Raw genomic sequence first — 18,422 nt, forward strand, 5'->3', positions numbered from 1 at the left:
AGGGGACATGATCCCTATGTGTAAAATGGCTTAAGTAGGGAAATAATGTTTTGAAAAGCAAAATAAAGATGTAAAAAACTATTTTGAAACATGATCTAGTCGTAAATGGTGGATTGCCTGTATGGCTTAAATCCTCTGTTTGCTACCCTGAATGTATCTAGTCCACTTTCCAGGACCCTTTGTTTGCGCTGCAGGAATATTTTCTTACATAGGGTGTGTGTCCCTAGGGTCAGACAGCCAAGTGGCAGCTGGGAACAGTAACACCGAATTGTCCTCCTGGTCCACTTCCGCGGACAATCAGATGTGCCGCAGGGCCCCCAGACCGCAGAGACAGCCCAAATAGCCCAAATCCCTGTTTAGATCATGTCCTCTGACCCTCGTAGCCTGGTTTTCTCCCTGTAAAGAGGCAACCAGCGTATGGTTGAATGGCCCAGAATTCAATCAGGGGACTTCTCCTTATGTTTTCATTTCTGTCTGATCAAATGGTTTTCTGATGACTGAGATTATTTTCATGCCACTGGAAGAGCAAATACTCAGGCGAAAGTTTAAATGATGCCTGCCTCCTCTGCCACACCTGCATCTCCGTATCTGCCCGTTTGTGGACGGTGCTGAAGAGCAGCCTTTGGCCTGGGCTTTGGCTATGCTTTCAGCTGACCAGACCCAGAACCGCTTTCCTCTGCATACACAAGGACTCTGAAAATTTGCTTCTAACAAACTCTCTTATGAAAAAAGGAGTGAAAGTCCCCCATGTAAAAAGCAGTACAGAAAGACAATGTCCAACAATAGCAGGGTAATAAATAACAATGCATTTGTGAGCCCATATTGTATATCAGGCACTGTACTGAGCACTTTTCAAGTTGTGTGATTTTTCACAACTCTTTGAGATAGATGCTGTTATTCATAAGGTAAAGACAAGCAAAGAAGCTCACAGAGACCCAGTGTCTTTCCCAGAGTCCCAAATCCTCATTCACAACCGGGACCATCTTGTCCTAAAGCTTCTGACGTTTCTGCTACACAACGCCTCTTTAAGATTTATTCAGATTTGATTTCTATTTTTAAATGGTTGATTTTTAAATAAGTGCCACTAGGAGGTAGCTCTGTGCGGTTAGCCTGTTTTAAAGGTACCGGTAAACCGTGCCCTGCGGTTTGCAGAGGAGCTGACCTGCTCTCTGGCCCCTGTGCCCTAGGTTTCCACCTGGAGCAGCACTTGAGTGAGGTCGCGCTGCAGACGGCCCTTGCCAGCTCGTCAAGGCACTATGCCGGCCGGTCCTTCCAGATATTCCGGGCCCTCAAGCAGCCTCTGTCAGCACACGCCTTGTCTGACCTTCTCTCAAGACTGGTGGAGGTGATTGGGGAACACGGAGATGAGATTCAGGTATAGAAGCAAAGCCCACTGAACCCACCCTTCTCTCATCACAAAGATGAGGAGTGAGCAGCTTTCATTGTCCTCTCTTCCTCTCGCCAATTACCCCAGCCATCTGGACATGTGTATTTTATTAACAGCATTCTAGAGGTTGACTTTTACTTTTACAAAAGTCACTGCAAGAAACATTGTTCTAGAATTCAATGCACTCCATCTTATTGAGCCAAAAACTAAAATCCTTCAGCAACTTCCTTTGTTGTTTTTGTTGTTGGTTTTATTTGGCAGAGTGGGGGGGAGTTATTTTGTATTGTTTCGTCTTTTGACTCCTACCCTAGGGTGCAATTGTACAATCTCCCCACCCAGAGACGGGATCTCCATTGTATCTATGCAAAGCACCAGTCCTGGCTGTACGGCTAGCCTTCCGTAAACAGAGGAAAGCCAAAGAAATAATGAGGAGAATAGCTGCCACAAGAAGCCCCTGTGGACTGGGGGCCCCAGAGACTGAGGAGTTGGTCAGGTGGAAAGCCAGGGGCGTTACAAGCTCTGTAGCTGGGATTGAGCCCTTCTTTTCCATCAGCAATGTCCCTGCATCTCAGGGGGCCCGCACACCCGCAGTCTTCAGCTTCTTTTCCTCCTTCTGGCCATTGGAGGTGCTATTTAGAATGCCGTTCTCACACTTCATCTCTTAAACTCCGGCTTTTGGACGTTGCCACTTGGTATTTCAAATGCCCACCATCTCCCCTGGCAAGGGGCTTGCCCCCTGTAGCCTCGCCCACTCCCTGTCGGATTTCAAATGAGACTGATCGGTTGAAGACCATACATGTAGGGAAATAAATGTTCATGATGATCCGCTAACTCCTAAGCCATCTGAATTTCCTCAGTGGCCCTGAAATTTTGTTTGTAGACTTTGTAAATTAAAGCTTCCATGACTATCTAGCTTTCAATGATATGACCATTATTTGAATAAAGTTTGCATTAATTAAGTTTATCTTGCAGAAGTTAACAATATTATAAGCAGTTCAAAATGTTGTCTTTGCATGTTTGGCAGGGTTATGTAATGGAAGCACTCCTTACCTTGGAAGCTGCTGTCGATAACTTGTCTGACTGCTTGAAGAACAGTGATCTCCTAACTGTATTGTCTCGGTGAGAATCAGCTTATTGACATTTTGAAATCAAATACACTGTACTGAATATGTGAGAGATGCCTGGACTTTGGGCAAAGACTAAAGAACAAATCTAGTTTTTGAAGTCTGTTGATAACCCAAGAAAGTATATATGATATTTCCTTAAGTTAAAAAAAGGAAGTTAAAACACACACACATATATACACAGTGTATGAGAATTTTAAAACATTGGAAGATAGACATTAAGTGTTATTTCTAAATAATACAAATATTAATGATTTTTCATGTCCTATCTCTGAGTATTTTTTCAAATTTTATGAAATTATCCTATTTATTACATTTTATAGAAACAAAGTATTATTTTTTAAATGACTGTATACAAAACTCTTCTGTTCCATTACTATAAAATCAGATGGAATAAATGTTGATTTTACTTGAAGAAATTTCTACCTGAGGATCTTTCTTTTTTTATTTTTTAATTCTTTTTGCTTCTGCCAATACTTTATAACCCATTTAAAATCATTTACAATTTTGTATTCTATTTGTGTAATTAAGCTCATCTTGCTTGAAATTGAGTCAGTAATGTTATAGCACATTGGGCCTTGTTTCATTTTTAAGTTGAACATTTTTATGGATCAGTAATTTTAGTGTGATTACTAACATCATGTATATTTTCCTATATAGACCTTCAGATTTATCTAAATAAATAAGTATCTTTTCAGCCTGAAATAGACTTAGAAATCATTTTCATAAATTTTTATAACTGCAAAAAATTTCCTTTGACACAAACATTTACTGACTTTTTTCTTTCTAGGTATTTCTATATCTGTTCTTTTTTACCAATTAATAGAATATTAACATTTGTACCTATAAGGTACATTTTATTTTATAATTACTTTTGCCCAAATTCAAACAGAAAAATAAATGAAAGATCAGTAAACTATACAGCCACCTGCTTATTTCTTCAACTTTTCCATAAGTAGAAGTCCATATTCGGTTTTGTTGTTGTTTTTTTGATGAGGGTGGTTCTGGTTAAGTTTTGTTCTCCATAACTTTATGTTTAAGAAGGAATAAGGAAACATAAGCTTTAAAATATGGAAAAATGAATAGAAAGTAATATTTTCAAAGAATGATTTCCCTCCCTTATTGTTTGTTGGTGGATCTTAAAAGGACTGGCTTTTCACTGAAGCATGTTGGTTCCTATGGAACTTTTTTATTTTTATACCCAGCTCTTCATCACCAGATTTAAGCTCTAGCACTAAACTAACAGCCAGCAGAAAGAGCACAGGACAACTCAATGTGAACCCTGGAACAGCCAGCGGCAACACAGCGACTGCAGAGCGGAGCCGGCATCAGAGGAGCTTCTCTGTGCCCAAGAAGTTTGGTGTTGTTGACCGATCCTCAGACCCACCTCGGAGTGCCACCCTGGACAGGATTCAGGCCTGTACCCAACAAGGACTCTCCTCCAAAACCAGAAGCTCATCCTCCTTGAAGGACAGCCTCACGGATCCATCGCACATAAACCATCCAACCAACCTGTTAGCCACCATCTTTTGGGTCACAGTGGCCTTGATGGAATCTGATTTCGAGTTTGAATACCTAATGGCCTTAAGGCTGTTGAACAGACTGCTGGCTCACATGCCACTCGATAAAGCTGAGAACCGAGAAAAACTTGAGAAACTCCAGGCACAGCTCAAGTGGGCAGACTTCTCGGGGTTGCAGCAGTTGCTCCTGAAAGGATTCACCTCCCTCACCACCACTGACCTTACCCTGCAGCTTTTCAGTTTGCTGACACCAGTGTCCAAAGTATCCATGGTGGATTCATCCCAAGCCATTGGTAAAGCCCACAGCGCTCACTCTCTCACAACTCTGGTCGTGGCTGGGCTCCTGTTTAGTGTAACAAGATATTGTGGGCTTAGTGCTTTTAATAGTTCTGCTGGGAAATAGATCTTTGGGAATGGTTTGTTTCTTTGAAAATTCCATGTAAGTCTTAATTATGTTTATTATAGAAGATATTTTGAAGGCAGTAGCATAAAAGGGGCAGGAGTAATACACAAGATATTAGTCATTTCTTTGTGCTTTCCAGAACAAACTTCAGATAGTGTTTGTTTATTCTGTCATTCTAGTACAGACATTTTTTTCCCTTTTTTTCTTAACTCCTGAATCTTTTATTTTTCTTAGTCTTTCCCTCTTGAAAATTTCCCTGGTTCCCGATTGTTTCGAATTAAGCCAAATCAACAAACCAGGTTTTTAATACCATGGCACGTGGCCCAGAATTCTTTCCAAGAAGCTAAAGCTTAACACAGTGGGACTAATCTACTCCTCATCATTTTAAAGAATCTTTGGTTACATGAGTAAGACTTCAACTGATTGGCCCATGTCTTCCCAAACAGATTTTCCTTAAAGTACATTTTTTGATAAAAATTTCAAACTAGGGTTTTAGTTCATTTCAATCCATTTTTTAAAATCTGTGCCAATCATTCATATTTACAACTGTCCAGAGCAAGACAGCCACTGTATCTGAAAATGATAAATCTACTTAAGTGCCTCCTTTGAACTGGTTAGTTTAGATTTTATTTTAGTCAGATTACAGTGGCTTCAAGAGACTGCTTTTGCATCACCTCAGAATAAAATCTATAATATGCCTTCCTACTGTTCACGGTTAAAGTGCACCCTATTCACCCATCTCCATTGTATCTTCTCTAATCCAGGGTTTCCACTGAATGTCTTATGTCTTCTGCCCCAGCTGATACAGCATTTTGAAAGCCCCAATCAGTTCTGTAAGGATGTAGCCGAAAGGATTGCTCAGGTATGACCTACAGCTCCACCCTCAGACAGACCCATACCAGCCTTCAGGAAGGCTTCACTGATGTCAGGCAGGCATTACCAGGCCCAGGCAGAGCGACTGAGTTTCATAAAACCTGAAAATCACAACTGATACTGCTAGTAATTCACACTCCTGGGGGGCTGAATCACATTGCCACATCATTAATGAGAAAGCAGGGGGAGGGGGAGGAGGAGGGTATAGGTCAGTGGTAGAGTGCATGCCTAGCATTCACGAGGTCCTGGGTTCAATCCCCAGTACCTCCAACAACAACAACAACAAAAACAGTAAATAAATAAACCTAATTACCTCACTCTGCAAAAAAAAGAAAGAAAGAAAGAAAGCAGATGGAAAAAAAATTGTGAAAATTAAATTACTAAGCACTTCTGCAGCTACCCAAAAAATGTACCCATGAGTTTTCCAGCCTGCTGAGGCTTATAGCAAAATTGCTAACACTTCTTCCTTGTCATCAGGCGGTTTTATCCCTAATTGATTTTCTCCTTGTAAAAGGTTTGTTTGGAAGAGAAGAACCCCAAACTTTCCAATCTTGCGCACGTCATGACTCTTTATAAAACGCACAGCTACACGAGGGACTGTGCCACGTGGGTCAACGTGGTCTGCCGGTACCTCCATGAAGCGTATGCTGACATCACCTTGAACATGGTGACCTACCTGGCAGAGGTAAGCTGTTCAACCAAGGATAAAACCTACTCTAGTTTCTATGGGTAAAATACATATTTAGAACTGATAATAATACTCTTAATTACATTCATTGAGCATCTATTATATATTATCATATGCTGTAGGAAAACATTTTAAATCCTTACAGCAACTCAGTGACGTAGCTATTATCACAACAGGGGATCTGAAGCTCAGCCAGGTTAAATAATCTGTCACAATTTTAAGGTGACAGAGCCAGACTTTGAACTTAGGTACAAAAGCTTAAACTCCTTTTTTACTACATTAATACCTGTCTGCACATGGCAGAGACAAGGAAATTTTATCCTGATTATTTGGGGTCTTCAAATCCTATTTAAAGAGTTACTGCGTGGCTTGATATGTTTAATGGTTGTTTGCTCTGAACTCATTAACCAAGCATATATTTTTGAAAAGAAAAATTTAATCTTCATCTTTTGTGTTTTGTTTTTAAAACTGGAATGGGATTTTTGTCCTCTTACAAATGTGTTCCCAGCACGTTTGTTACAAACCCCTACTCTGACATCTGTGTACGTTGGTGCTAGAAATAACACCACATTGGGCAAGTGATGAAGTGAATTCTGTTTAGCACCTTCGGACCTCAACTACTTTAATATACAAGGTCACAAAATTTACGAGGCAAGTGATTAATAGCTGTTACCTTGTTTTTGCATTTTCAGCATTGCTTTTCCTTTCTGGAAATATGCATTTATGCCTCTTGCTAGGGCCTTTTCAGAAGTGATCAGGACAGTCCATGCTGATTTTTCTTTCAGTTTTACCACCAATTCAGGGTACAGATAAGTTAAGAATCAGTCATTTTCTTAAAGGCTCCATCAGACTGAAAGCCTCGACCTGAAGAAGGTAGCTGCCCCATCCATTAACACTGATAGCTGATGTCACAGGATTTTTATTTGCAACACAAATCAGCAGTGTTGGGCTGTATTCAAACTGTCAGCAGCCAAGGATTCACTTGCTCTTTCCATACCCCCATCCCTGGCATTTAAAGAATCTCTTTTATGTGGAAAAAAAGGAACCCTCCTATACTGTTGGTGGGAATGTAAATTGGTGTAGCCACTATGGAGGACAGTATGGAGGTTCATAAAAAAACTAAAAATAGAGTTACCATATGATCCAGCAACCCTACTCCTGGGCATATATCTGGGGAAAACTCTAACTTGAAAAGATACATGCACCCCAATGTTCATAGCAGCACTATTTACAATAGCCAGAACATGGAAGCAACCTAAATGTCCAGCAGCATGTGACTGGATGAAGAAGATGCAGTTTGTGTATATGTATCTGTATCTATACATCTATATATCTATATATAGATACATTAGAATACTACTCAGCTATAAAAAAGAAGGAAGTAATGCCATTTACCACAACATGGATGGACCTAGAGATTATCATACTAAGTGAGGTAAATCAGAGAAAGACAAACATCATATATCACTTACATATGGGATCTAAAAAAAAAAAATGAAACAAATGAACTTATTTACAAACCAGAAATAGACTCACAGACATAGAAAACAAACTATGGTTACCAAATGGGAAAAGAGGGGGAGAGATAAGTCAGGAGTTTGGGATTAGCATTTACACAATACTATATATAGTACTGTATAGTGCAGGAAACTATATTCAATGCCTTGTAATAACCTGTAACGGAACAGAATCTGAAAAAGAATAACATATGTACATATATGTATAACTGAGTCACTTTGCTGCACACATGAAACTAACACAACCTTGTGAATCAACTACACTTCAATAAAAATTAAAAAAACAAAAAACAACCCCCCTCCCCGAAAGAAAGAGATAAAGAAAGAAAGAACCTCTCTTAAGTGCCACCCTGCTGCCTTTGATGATCAGCTTGGTCACATCTGTCCCTGTGAGATCGCTAAGCAAGCACACATGCCATAGCAAACAGGAAGCACCTGGAGAAACAATGTAAATGTCCTGCTTACGGAGGCAGCCAGTGCCTGTTCTAAAACAAGGTGAGATGCAGCATTGTAAACTGACTATACTTCAGTTTTTTAAAAAAAGTGAAATGGGAATAAGCAAGGAGGCAAAATTTGTTTGGTTCACTAGACATAAATTTTTTTTAATTATACATGGGTTGTGGTCTGTACATACGATGGAATATTATTCAGGCTTTAAAAAGTATTGAAGTACTGACTCATGCTTCAGCATAGATGAACCTTGAAAACACTACGCTAAGTGAAGTAAGCCAGACACAAAAGGACAAATGTTATATGATTCCACTTATATGAGGTACATAGAAGAGGCAAACTGAGAGCCATTTTTTCAGTTAGAGAGTTTCAGTTTGGGACAATGAACAGGTTCTAGAAATGAACAGTGGTGATGGTAGCACAAAAGTGTGAATGTACTTAATGCCATAGAACTGCACATGTAAAAATAGTTAAAATGGCAAATTTTTAATTGTATATATCTTGACCACAATAGAAAAATAAATTTAAATGGATTACCTAATTTGTTCTATTCAGCCCTTATCACCAACTATCACCAAAAATTTTATTATAAAGTTACCTTCTCACTGTATATAGTACAAATTAACTCCTATTTCAGTTACTCACATGTTCTTTGAGGTGGTGGTCAGGTACATACACATAATTTTCGGTAGCCGTGGTCGCTGTTTTGAACCTGCTCTGCTCACTTCACGGGCACTTCGTGTATGTTTGTGAGTGTGTTGACGTAGCTCACATAGTGTTATCTTCAGTAACTGTGGAATTCTGTCAAATTAACACCACTTGCTTAACCATCTCCCTTTTGTTGCTTATATTCATAACTTTTTTCTATTACAAAGGATCCTTTGATGTAGACATTTTATCAGATCATATTCAGATCATTTCTTCTGGTGGCATTTCCCAAAGTAACTGTCCAGGTAAAGCTCACGGACGCGTAGCTACGTCACTTAGCTCTTCTACACATTAGGGAAATTGGTCTTTACAGAGATTTTCCCAGTTTACAACACTACAAGGTATAAATATTTATGTTTTCCTATACCCCCACTAAATTTTATCATTCAGTTTATTCATTATTTTCAGGTTAATATTTTTATTGAAACTTTAAAATTATTCGCTTTGGGTATTTCCTTTCTAGTGAAGATGTTAGTTTTTCCATGCAGCGGATTTGTGTGGTTATTTATTTCCTCACATGTTAATGATACAGTTATTTCTTTTGGCCACTTTTAGTGTAGAATTTCAGCATTTATTTGAGTCTTTCTATTAATTCTTTATTTTGAACCTTTTTCACTATGTCTGTCACATAAATTTTCTCATTATTTTGCTTTGCTTTTTGAAAATATCATTGAATTTCTCCTGATTATAAAAGCAGTATATGCTTTTAACAGAAAATCTGGAAGGTACAGAAAAGTTAAAAAAAAAAAAAAAAGAAAGAAAAGAAAAGAAAATTTTTCCGAAATAATTATATTATCTAGAGAGAAACACTATTAACATTTTGTTGGGTTTTCTTCCAGTGTTATTTCTATATAACACACACCCATTCATACCAGTGTTATCATCTATTATATAGAAATTGTTTATCCTTCCTCTTAACAATATTATATGATATGCTTTACTATCTTTAAAAATGTCATTCTATTGATTACATAATATTTCATTGTACCATTTACCATAATTTATGTATCCATTTACCTAGTGTTAAACATTTAGGTTACTTACCAACTTTCTTGTTTTGTGTGGGTTTTTTTTCCTTTTACCATTATAAGTAATACCTTGGTAGTTACTATTTCAAAAGATATGAACCCTGTTAGTACTCTCAAACTCAGTTGCCAAATTATCCAGTTTACATCTCCACTGCTGTGTGAGAATACTCTTATATCCTCACCAATACAATCATCAATTTCTAATCTTTGCCAATTTGATAATGATAAATTATATCTTTTTTCATTTGTAATTTTCAATACTTGGTGGTGTTTGATGCTTTCCTTTTGAGGTTTATTTTGTTGTATTCCATTGTGTGAATATTGTATTTATATATTTAGACATGCCAAATTGCCTTTGAAAAATCCCCATTTCTTCAATAAGATTGAGGTTAGGATTTTCTTTTCCCTCCAAAGGAAAAGTGCAATCATAAAGGCACTGGGAAGGCTTGGGGCGTCCGTGTGAAAACCTGGTGTCAGACTCTGACTCCCTCTGCTTCGCCCACAGCTGCTGGAGAAGGGCCTCCCGGGGATGCAACAGCCGCTCCTGCAGGTGATCCACAGCCTGCTCAGCTACATGGACCTCTCCGTCGTCCCTGTGAAGCAGTTCAACGTGGAAGTCCTGAAGACCATTGAAAAATACGTGCAGGTGAGTGTTTGAATCAGGGTGTTTCCAGAGAGTCAATCCACAAAGACTGAGTGAGGCTTTGCATGGGACGGGCACTAGGCCACAGAGCTCCGTGGGTACCAGGCCACGTGTTCATCCACTGAGATGCATGACATGCTGAGAGCGGTCCAGACGGTGGCTGACCACACCCTGAGTGGTGTCCTGAGGAGAAGGATGGGGCCAGGCCCCAGCGCGTTTCTGAGCCTTCAGAGGACACATCTCTGCCTCTTGGGCTCTTGAAAGCACACTCCTGGCCAGGAGGGCAGGGGCAGTGTCTTGTTTGTACGGTCCCATTTCACAGGAGGAAGAAGAAGCACCTTGTGTGGGCCTGGTTCTAGGCCAGGTGTTTCCAATGCGAAGGGTTCATTCAGAGGTTAAAACTGTCACTCTAGACCTGAAGGATCTAAGGTTAAGAAACTGGCATAAATGTACTTGAAAATACTCCAACAGTCGAGCATAGGGTACTTGGTGAGTTTCGAGGGCAATGCTAGGTTTTCTCTGGTTAAACTCATTGACAAAGTTGTATAATTTTAAACATTTTTTTCCATCCTCACTTCACCAATCACATTACTTGCAGAAATTAATGCTGAAAGTAATTTTCAAGCTTTTTTTTTTTTTTTTTTTTTTTTTTTTCATTTTTGAAGTGGCATTGCTCCAGTAACAGTGGTACCATGTACTGGTAGGTTTTCATTATCACTTTCTCACTTTACACTCACAGGAGGCAGAGAGTCCGTTCGCATCTTCCTACTGCCCATGTGCCCCTGGTTTAAAAAAAAAAGTTGTTTTTTCAGGCTACCTCTTCTGTCTTAGGCCTATGGGCCATCCCTGGTTCTCCATATCTTATGATCCTATGAATGGTGGCAAATTTCATATTCAAACTGTGACTTCCCATGTGCAGAATTCAACAGTGAAGGACATGTGTTTTATTTCATGTGCTTTTATTTCAAGGCCTAGGCAAATAATAACTTTTTTCATGCTAGTTTATCTACGTTCAGTATTTTTTGTGGGAGAAGTACCTCCGTCTGCCTGGGGGGTTGTCAGGGATACAAAGATGGTAAAACAAAGTGAGACCTACAGGAAGAGTAGGTGTTTGCTAAGACGAGGAGAGGAAGGGCCTTCCAGGATGAGGGACTAGCATGAGCAGAGGCACAGAGGCTGAGAGACCTTGCCTGGTTTGGGGGACTCCAGGAGTAGCCTGAGGGAGATGACCCCTGGAGGCCCTTCTGGAAGAGTGTGGACTCCACCCTGTCCACCAGAGGGAGTCCTTGCAGGAGTTTAGGCAGGGAAGTGGCTTGGGCTGAAGAGTTCTAGAAAGATCACTGTAGTTGGAGTGGGTATGATGGGCCTCGGGAGAGGCTGCAAGCAGGGAAACCAGTTAAAAGGCCGCTGAAATAGTTCAGGTTGAGACCAGAGAGGATTCAGCTGAGCCAGTGCCAGCGGGCACGGAGCGTCGGGACAGATTCTCAGGAGGGAGGGAAAGGGCTCAGAATGGCTCCCAGCCTCCCGGGTTAGGTCACAAGGCAGACACGGAGCAAGCAGGGACGGGGGCTGAGGGTGGAGATGCGGCACCTGGGGGCACATGGAGCAGGAAGAGCAGGGCAGCAGAAGGACCAAGGAAGCCCGGAGGTGGAGGTGGGGAGACTTGAGACAGCGGCAGTCGTCGATAGCTTAAAATGCAGTTGGGATTGTTGGGGTGTTTTTTTTGTTTGTTTGTTTTTTGATTGGTTTGGATTTTCAAATCATGGAGGTACCTTATTAGTAAAAATTGTACAGGGTTATTTTAAACTTTTCTTATTTGAATGTGGACAGAATCAGTCTTTTTTTATTAGCTTGTTTCCTAAATGTAGCTCATCTTATATACAAATTATCTTTTTAATTCATTTGCCTTTTACTTATCACAGAATGTCCTACACCTCTTTAAATCAATGAATTCTGCTGGTCATAAGAAGTTTTGGTTGCTAGTGGTGTATTAGTTTTTTTTTTTTTTCAATGAAATTATTTTTAACCATGGACTTCTATTTCCTTCAGAGTGTTCACTGGAGAGAGGCTTTGAATATTTTGAAGCTGGTAGTGTCTCGATCTGCCAGCCTAGTTTTGCCTTCCTACCAACACAGTGAGCTCTCAAAGATAGAAATACATCGAGTCTGGACTAGCGCCTCCAAGGAATTACCTGGGAAAACCCTGGACTTCCACTTCGATATTTCAGAGGTATGTTAACCATTTCTGTAAACTTTAGCATGACTGTGTAGTGGCAAAGGTCAAAACTAGTTGCCTGGAGAAAGGGAGACATACTTCACATTTATATCAAATGAAAGCTTCTGAGTCCAAACTGAGTTCTGTTTTTTAAGAACATATTGAGGGTCATATTCACTGGCCTCTTATTTGGCAGCTTTTAAAAACAGAAGCTAGCTCAGTTATATAAAAGTGACTTGTAAAAAAAGAGAGAGAACTTGAAAATGGAATGCTCTTAAGTATTTTAAACCATGACCTTCGCTCATTCTTTATCTGATAGCTGTCATGGCCTCTTGTGTCTGCAGTCTTGCTTCCTGAACCTCAGCCAAACAAGGAAATGACTGAGATTTGCAGGAATACAGAATCTGCCTTTATGGTTGCCTCCCCAAGTCACACTGCTTTTTAAACCGGTAAAACCGCCTAAATTCTTGTCTTGAGACAGAGGGAAGTGTGGAGGGATGCGACTTGTGCACCAAGCTAAGGAGTCAAGAAGAAAGGGGGACAGAAAATAGTCAGGTTTACCAGCTGGTCCATGGATGAGCTTTTGGGAGGCCTGTATTTAACTCTTTTACTCTAAGATGTAAAAATACATTTGCTTCCCTGTCTCTCTTACCCCATGACCCGTAAGCCCCCCATAAGCAGAAAGTACGATCTGCCCACTTTGTAACCAGGGTCTGGTATGGTGTCTGGTACATGCGGTCCTTCATAAATATTCATCAACTCGGCTGAATGAGTTAGTTCACTAAAGGAATAAACCACATCTGCGTACACGGAAATTACTCACTCTGTGAAGTCAGTGGTAGCCCCGTTGGGTTTTTTCACACGTACTCTCATTGACCTTTTATTATTTCGGTGCTCAGGATGAGATGCTATTTTCTGTCACTGTGATACCTGTACAGCATCTATGTACAGTATGTATATGATACCAAGGTATCAGATCAGTATTTTTCCATTTTCTATGTTGCTGGGAGAAAAGCTACTTCTGCTCTTTGACTTAAGTTTGTTCCAAAGAGGTACAGAACACCTGTAGCCAGTCAGCTGCAGGCCCCAGAGTCCCAGCTGCTCCAGAAAAATGGGCCTTGAGAGACAGGTGGAGAATTACCAGCCAGTTCCTGCCATGCGCCTACAGACAGGTTTCTGTGGAGACCTCCTTGGGGCCCAAGTTTGAGAAGTTGACACTCCAGGACTGTAAGGAAGTGAAAGTTCTCAAGTGCTGCCCAAGAACCTGGCCCTGACCTCATTCATTTAAATAATTGAAAAGATATAAATGATTTAAATAAATTTTTAAATAAGTGAGAGCATATCAAGATTGGTGATTACAGGTTGGGAAAAGGTGAAGAAATTTTGGTCTCTTGTTATAACTCTTAAGAAATTCTTTCAGGCCTAAACATGTGATAACTGACTCTACTTTCCTGCATATTTTCCTTCTCATTTTTTCAGTCTTTTCTAAGGTGTGTTTAAGAACAAGCGATTGGATTTGTTTTCAGGTACTAAAGAGGGTGGGAAAATGCTGAAGATGCTGACTGATTTAGATGTGTACTTGAACTTCAGGAAAATGAGCCTCCTTGAAACACTGAACTCCTCTAAGTTTTAATCAGTAAGCAGTTCTTGGCGGCCGCTGGGTCAGAGTGATCCGTATGCCACAGAACTATTAATGAGCCGGAAGAACGTGTGCTTTTCTCCTCTTTTTTCTCGAGACGCCCATCATCGGAAGGCGGTATGATGAGCTGCAGAACTCTGCGGGGCGGGATGGGAAACCCAGGGCTGTGGCCGTCACCCGGAGCACGTCCTCCACCTCGTCAGGCTCCAACTCTAATGTCCTTGTTCCCGTAAGCTGGAAGAGGCCCCAGTATTCTCAGGTAAAGAGTCCTGACTCCCAGGATCAGAAGGGAGCTTAGGGGACCTACTGAACCCAGCTGCCCATGTGATACGGGGTCCGTGCGTCCACCATCCCAGCCTTGCCCATCTGGGTGTCAGCACTGCAGTGATGAGGATCTCACCGGCTTCCAAGGGGGCAGATTTTATCTTTGAACAGTTCATTACCTTGAGTTGAAGTCGGACACTTTGTTGCTTCTGCTCATTGGTCCTAGCTCTTTTGAGGCTCAGAAGATGAAATCTGATCGAAATTTCACATGGCGGCCCTTCAGGCACTTAAAGAAATGCCACCCCCTCTGCGCCTCACCCAGATGAGTCCTCTTTTCTCCAAGTAGTGCACCCTTAGTTCTCCCGACCAATCCTATGCGATAGGGCTGCCCCCCCGGTGACCATGCTGCCTGCTGCCCCGTGAGCCTGTCCTCCCGTCGTGGGCTCCATGCACGGCCGAGCCCTGCGGAGCAGAGCGGCTGCCGGCTTTCTCTGCGGCTCTGTTACCACAGCCTCAGACTGTATCCACCTTCGGGGTGCCTGCTTCACAGTAGTGGTGTCACTGGGCTTACTGTCAAGTGAAACTCCTGTATCATTCGGGGCTCTTTTTGTGACATGTGCCAAAAGCCCAGGGAGAAAGTACCTTAAGTGGAAAAGGAGTTTATTAACTCATATATCATGGCTTCGAGCACAGCTGCATTCTAGCACACAAACCCCTTAGACTCTCTCTCTCCTTCTCGCTATCCCCACCATCCCTTCCCAAAATCTTGGCCCTGCCTGCTTTCCTGTCTGCTGACTTCATTCTCAGGCAGACTCTGCCCACATGAGGCACCACGGCCTCTGGCAGCTCCAGATTGCCGTGGTCTTTGTCTCTGATGATTTCAAGACAGACGCCTTCCCTCCCCAACGTCCCCAACAGCTCCACAAAAAGGACCCTTGCAGGATGTGTGAGGGAGGCAAAGCCCCACTTAGCGGGAGAAGAGCCGTTCCCAAGATACAAAAGGACCACGTTGCTGGAAGAAGGGAAGTGGGCGCTGAGCAGAGAAAAGCCCTTTGCTTGCAAGCCCAGCAGGACTCACCTTCACTCTGCAAGGCTGGGACAGTGTACGCCACAGCACGGCGCCTGCTGGAGCAGAGCTGGTCTCAGTGAGTGCTCACTGATGGTTGAATAGAGAGCCCGCTGCACCTCCTTGCGGGGCTGGATAAGAGAAGAATAATGTGCAGTCCATTTCTGTGTTCCTCTTTGTTGACTCCTTCCCAGAATTGTAAAATGCCCACTAAAACTTAGGGAAATAGGTTAGTAAATCTCTTGTCCTTCAGTATCAAGGCCCTCCTGTCTTTGACCTTGAAATGATAATGTATTGAGCGTCCTATCTATAATTTAAGAAGGACGCAGGGAACCGAGTTCCGTTTGGAAGGAAAACCTGTGAGTGATCTTAGCCTCCTTGCGTTCTCCCTATTAAATGAGATTAAACGAGAAAAAAAAATCATTTTCAAGAGATTAGAGTGATTGCTTTAAGAGCAATTCTGAAGCACCTTTTACATTTTTTTTTAGGCTCTGGTTACTCATCCTTTTCATTTTCAACTCACTGATCATTCTGAGACCTAGTTTATCTGTGCCATTGGAAAACGTGGTGGTTTGCAGAAGAATCCCCATGCTTAAGGGACTGAAGATTAAGGTTTATGAAGAAAAAAAAAAGGAATTGAATCTGTTTAACTTTAGGAAGAATAAATTGAGAAAGATTTAATATGGCTTGCAAATAATTGAATTTTTTAACTCTACAGAAAGTAAAATTATCCTCCCACTTGAGGGAAATAGATTTGTGTTGTAACATAATAGATTTAACTTAGGCGTAAGGAGACCCTGGTGAGTGCTGGACACTGTAGCTCGCAGGAAAAGATGATCAAGGGGAGAAATGAGTATCTGCTACCGAACCGAGGGACTGATTGTCACGCCCCCTCCCTGGGGAAAACTTAGATCCGCACTGACCAGTAGAAACATAATGTGAGCCCCATTTTAAATGTTCTAATAGTCCCCCTTTGAAAAAAGGTTAAAGGAGCGGGGAGGGTGTAGCTCAGTGGTAGAGTGCCATGCTTAGCATGCACAAGGTCCTGGTTTCAATCCCCAGTACCTCCATTAAAATAAATACTTAATTACTTTCCCCACCCAAAAAAAAGACTGATTAATAAAATTTTTAAAGTTTAAAAAAAATTTTTTTAAGTAAAAGGAAACAGGTAGAAGTTCATTTTAATAATATATTTTAGTTAACCTAATATACCTAAAATATACCCAAACCTAATACAACCTAAATACAGGTTATATTATAACTATGTATCTAAAATATTATTTTTTCAATATATAATCAATATTTTACAATTATTGATGAGCTATTTCACATCCCTTTTTCATACCAACTCTTTGTGTGTTTTGCATCTCAGTTCTCACCGGCCACATTTCAGGTGGGTTAAGCTAGGGTTTTAGAGCAGATTTGATCACAGGACCCCAAGATTAAAATCTGCTTGTGTGTTTCTTTTCCAGAAGAGGACAAAAGAGAAGTTGGTGCACGTCCTTTCTCTGTGTGGCCAAGAAGTAGGATTAAGCAAAAATCCATCAGTAAGTTCTATCTTGTATCACATCTTGGTACCATATCATCTTTACCTTTGGTCTGTTTTTGCCTTTGGTCAAATAGTTTAGAAGAGTCAACGATGAATTGCAAGTATGCTATCCACCACGTAGATCAAACCCCTAGATTATTTCTCTTCACGCTATGATTTTTAATCTCACTTAGTTCAAAGCAGTGAAAGATGTTGTTTGCTATTTGCTCCACTGTCTGTTAAAATACTCAGTGATTTCTATTTTTTAATATCTTGGATTTTCAATAAGTATGCTCAGACTGCCTCAGAATATGTATGTGTGACTCTCCTGCAGCACCATGTATGACACACATTCCTTGTGGGTGTGATTTCACTCTCTGTGCACACACCTCTTACTGTGATGTCACGTTAGATGTCTCATGTACTATGGAAGTGAACATAATGACATACTGTCATGTTTTTTATCTCATATAAACTTCCACTGATGTTACAGTTTTTTTTAAAAAGCCATTGGGCTCTGGAATAAATGAATAATTGAAGTATTAGGAGTTAGTTTCTGAAGCTTTTATAAAATTTAGAAAATTCAAATTGTATGTGTGAGAAAGTATACTGTAGCAAAAGCAGTAAAAAATCTCAGGCTTTGGTTTCACCAAACATTTTTATTTCATGTATATCACAGCACCTTTATTAGTAACCAAAACAGAAATAGCAAACTAAATAATTTCTCAGGTAAAAAGAACTAGCAAACAATTTCTCTGTGGAGCTACTTTTAAAATTCCAAAATGTATGTACTAATGTACTTGGTGAGCAGGAGAAATGTACGAGACAAAAAGACTTGCTGAAGTGCAAGCTGATACTTCTCATCCTCTGGGGGTGCACCCCAGCCAGAAGCATGGCTTCCGTTGAAGTCACCTTCTGAATAATTGATCAATGGGTTTCTGCTGCTCCTGTGACTTTACTGAGGGCAGAGGGACGAGGCGGTGGTGGCCGGGCAGACGGAGCCGCCAAGCGCCCGAGGGAGAGGAGCAGGACGGCGTGGCCTTGCGGCGCAGCACAGCTGGCGAGGGCTGTTTCTTACAGCTTTGTGGTTGCACTTTCTCCTCGAGCTCCCAGCTGCCTGCTTCTGTGCTGAGGCCTTTCTAGCTGGAAATGTTTACCTGGACCATGTTACAAATAAGAGAAGCAGCACCAACTGAGAGAGGGAGCCTTCAGCTGAAGAAATCAGAATTCTAGTCTCATCTCTCACTGACTAGCTGGCTGCTCCTCAGTGCTGTTTATCTCATGTGCGCACTTGCAATCCTGCACCGACTATGTGTCTCGTACCATTTTATGAGAACACAGCGTTAGGCCTGTTCTTAAACACTGGAGGG

The 18,422-nt window shown here is 41.1% G+C and overlaps 1 protein-coding gene across 7 annotated transcripts in view; it reads left to right on the plus strand.

Annotated features, from left to right (window-relative positions):
* FRY (FRY microtubule binding protein) overlaps window positions 1-18,422 on the plus strand; it is a 361,526-nt gene that overhangs the window by 310,429 nt on the left and 32,675 nt on the right. For 6 of the 7 annotated variants that reach the window (XM_074378020.1, XM_045514136.2, XM_074378016.1 and 3 more), the window contains 9 exons: window positions 1,188-1,375; window positions 2,412-2,506; window positions 3,717-4,324; window positions 5,199-5,296; window positions 5,822-5,992; window positions 10,204-10,344; window positions 12,391-12,570; window positions 14,292-14,453; window positions 16,997-17,071. In XM_074378020.1, the coding sequence (XP_074234121.1) occupies window positions 1,188-1,375; window positions 2,412-2,506; window positions 3,717-4,324; window positions 5,199-5,296; window positions 5,822-5,992; window positions 10,204-10,344; window positions 12,391-12,570; window positions 14,292-14,453; window positions 16,997-17,071 (1,718 nt within the window). The remainder of the gene's footprint in view (window positions 1-1,187; window positions 1,376-2,411; window positions 2,507-3,716; window positions 4,325-5,198; window positions 5,297-5,821; window positions 5,993-10,203; window positions 10,345-12,390; window positions 12,571-14,291; window positions 14,454-16,996; window positions 17,072-18,422) is intronic. The other variant, XM_074378019.1, reaches the window with a different exon arrangement.

This window comes from Camelus bactrianus, chromosome 14, assembly GCF_048773025.1.
Source record: "Camelus bactrianus isolate YW-2024 breed Bactrian camel chromosome 14, ASM4877302v1, whole genome shotgun sequence".
Lineage (NCBI taxonomy): Eukaryota > Metazoa > Chordata > Mammalia > Artiodactyla > Camelidae > Camelus > Camelus bactrianus.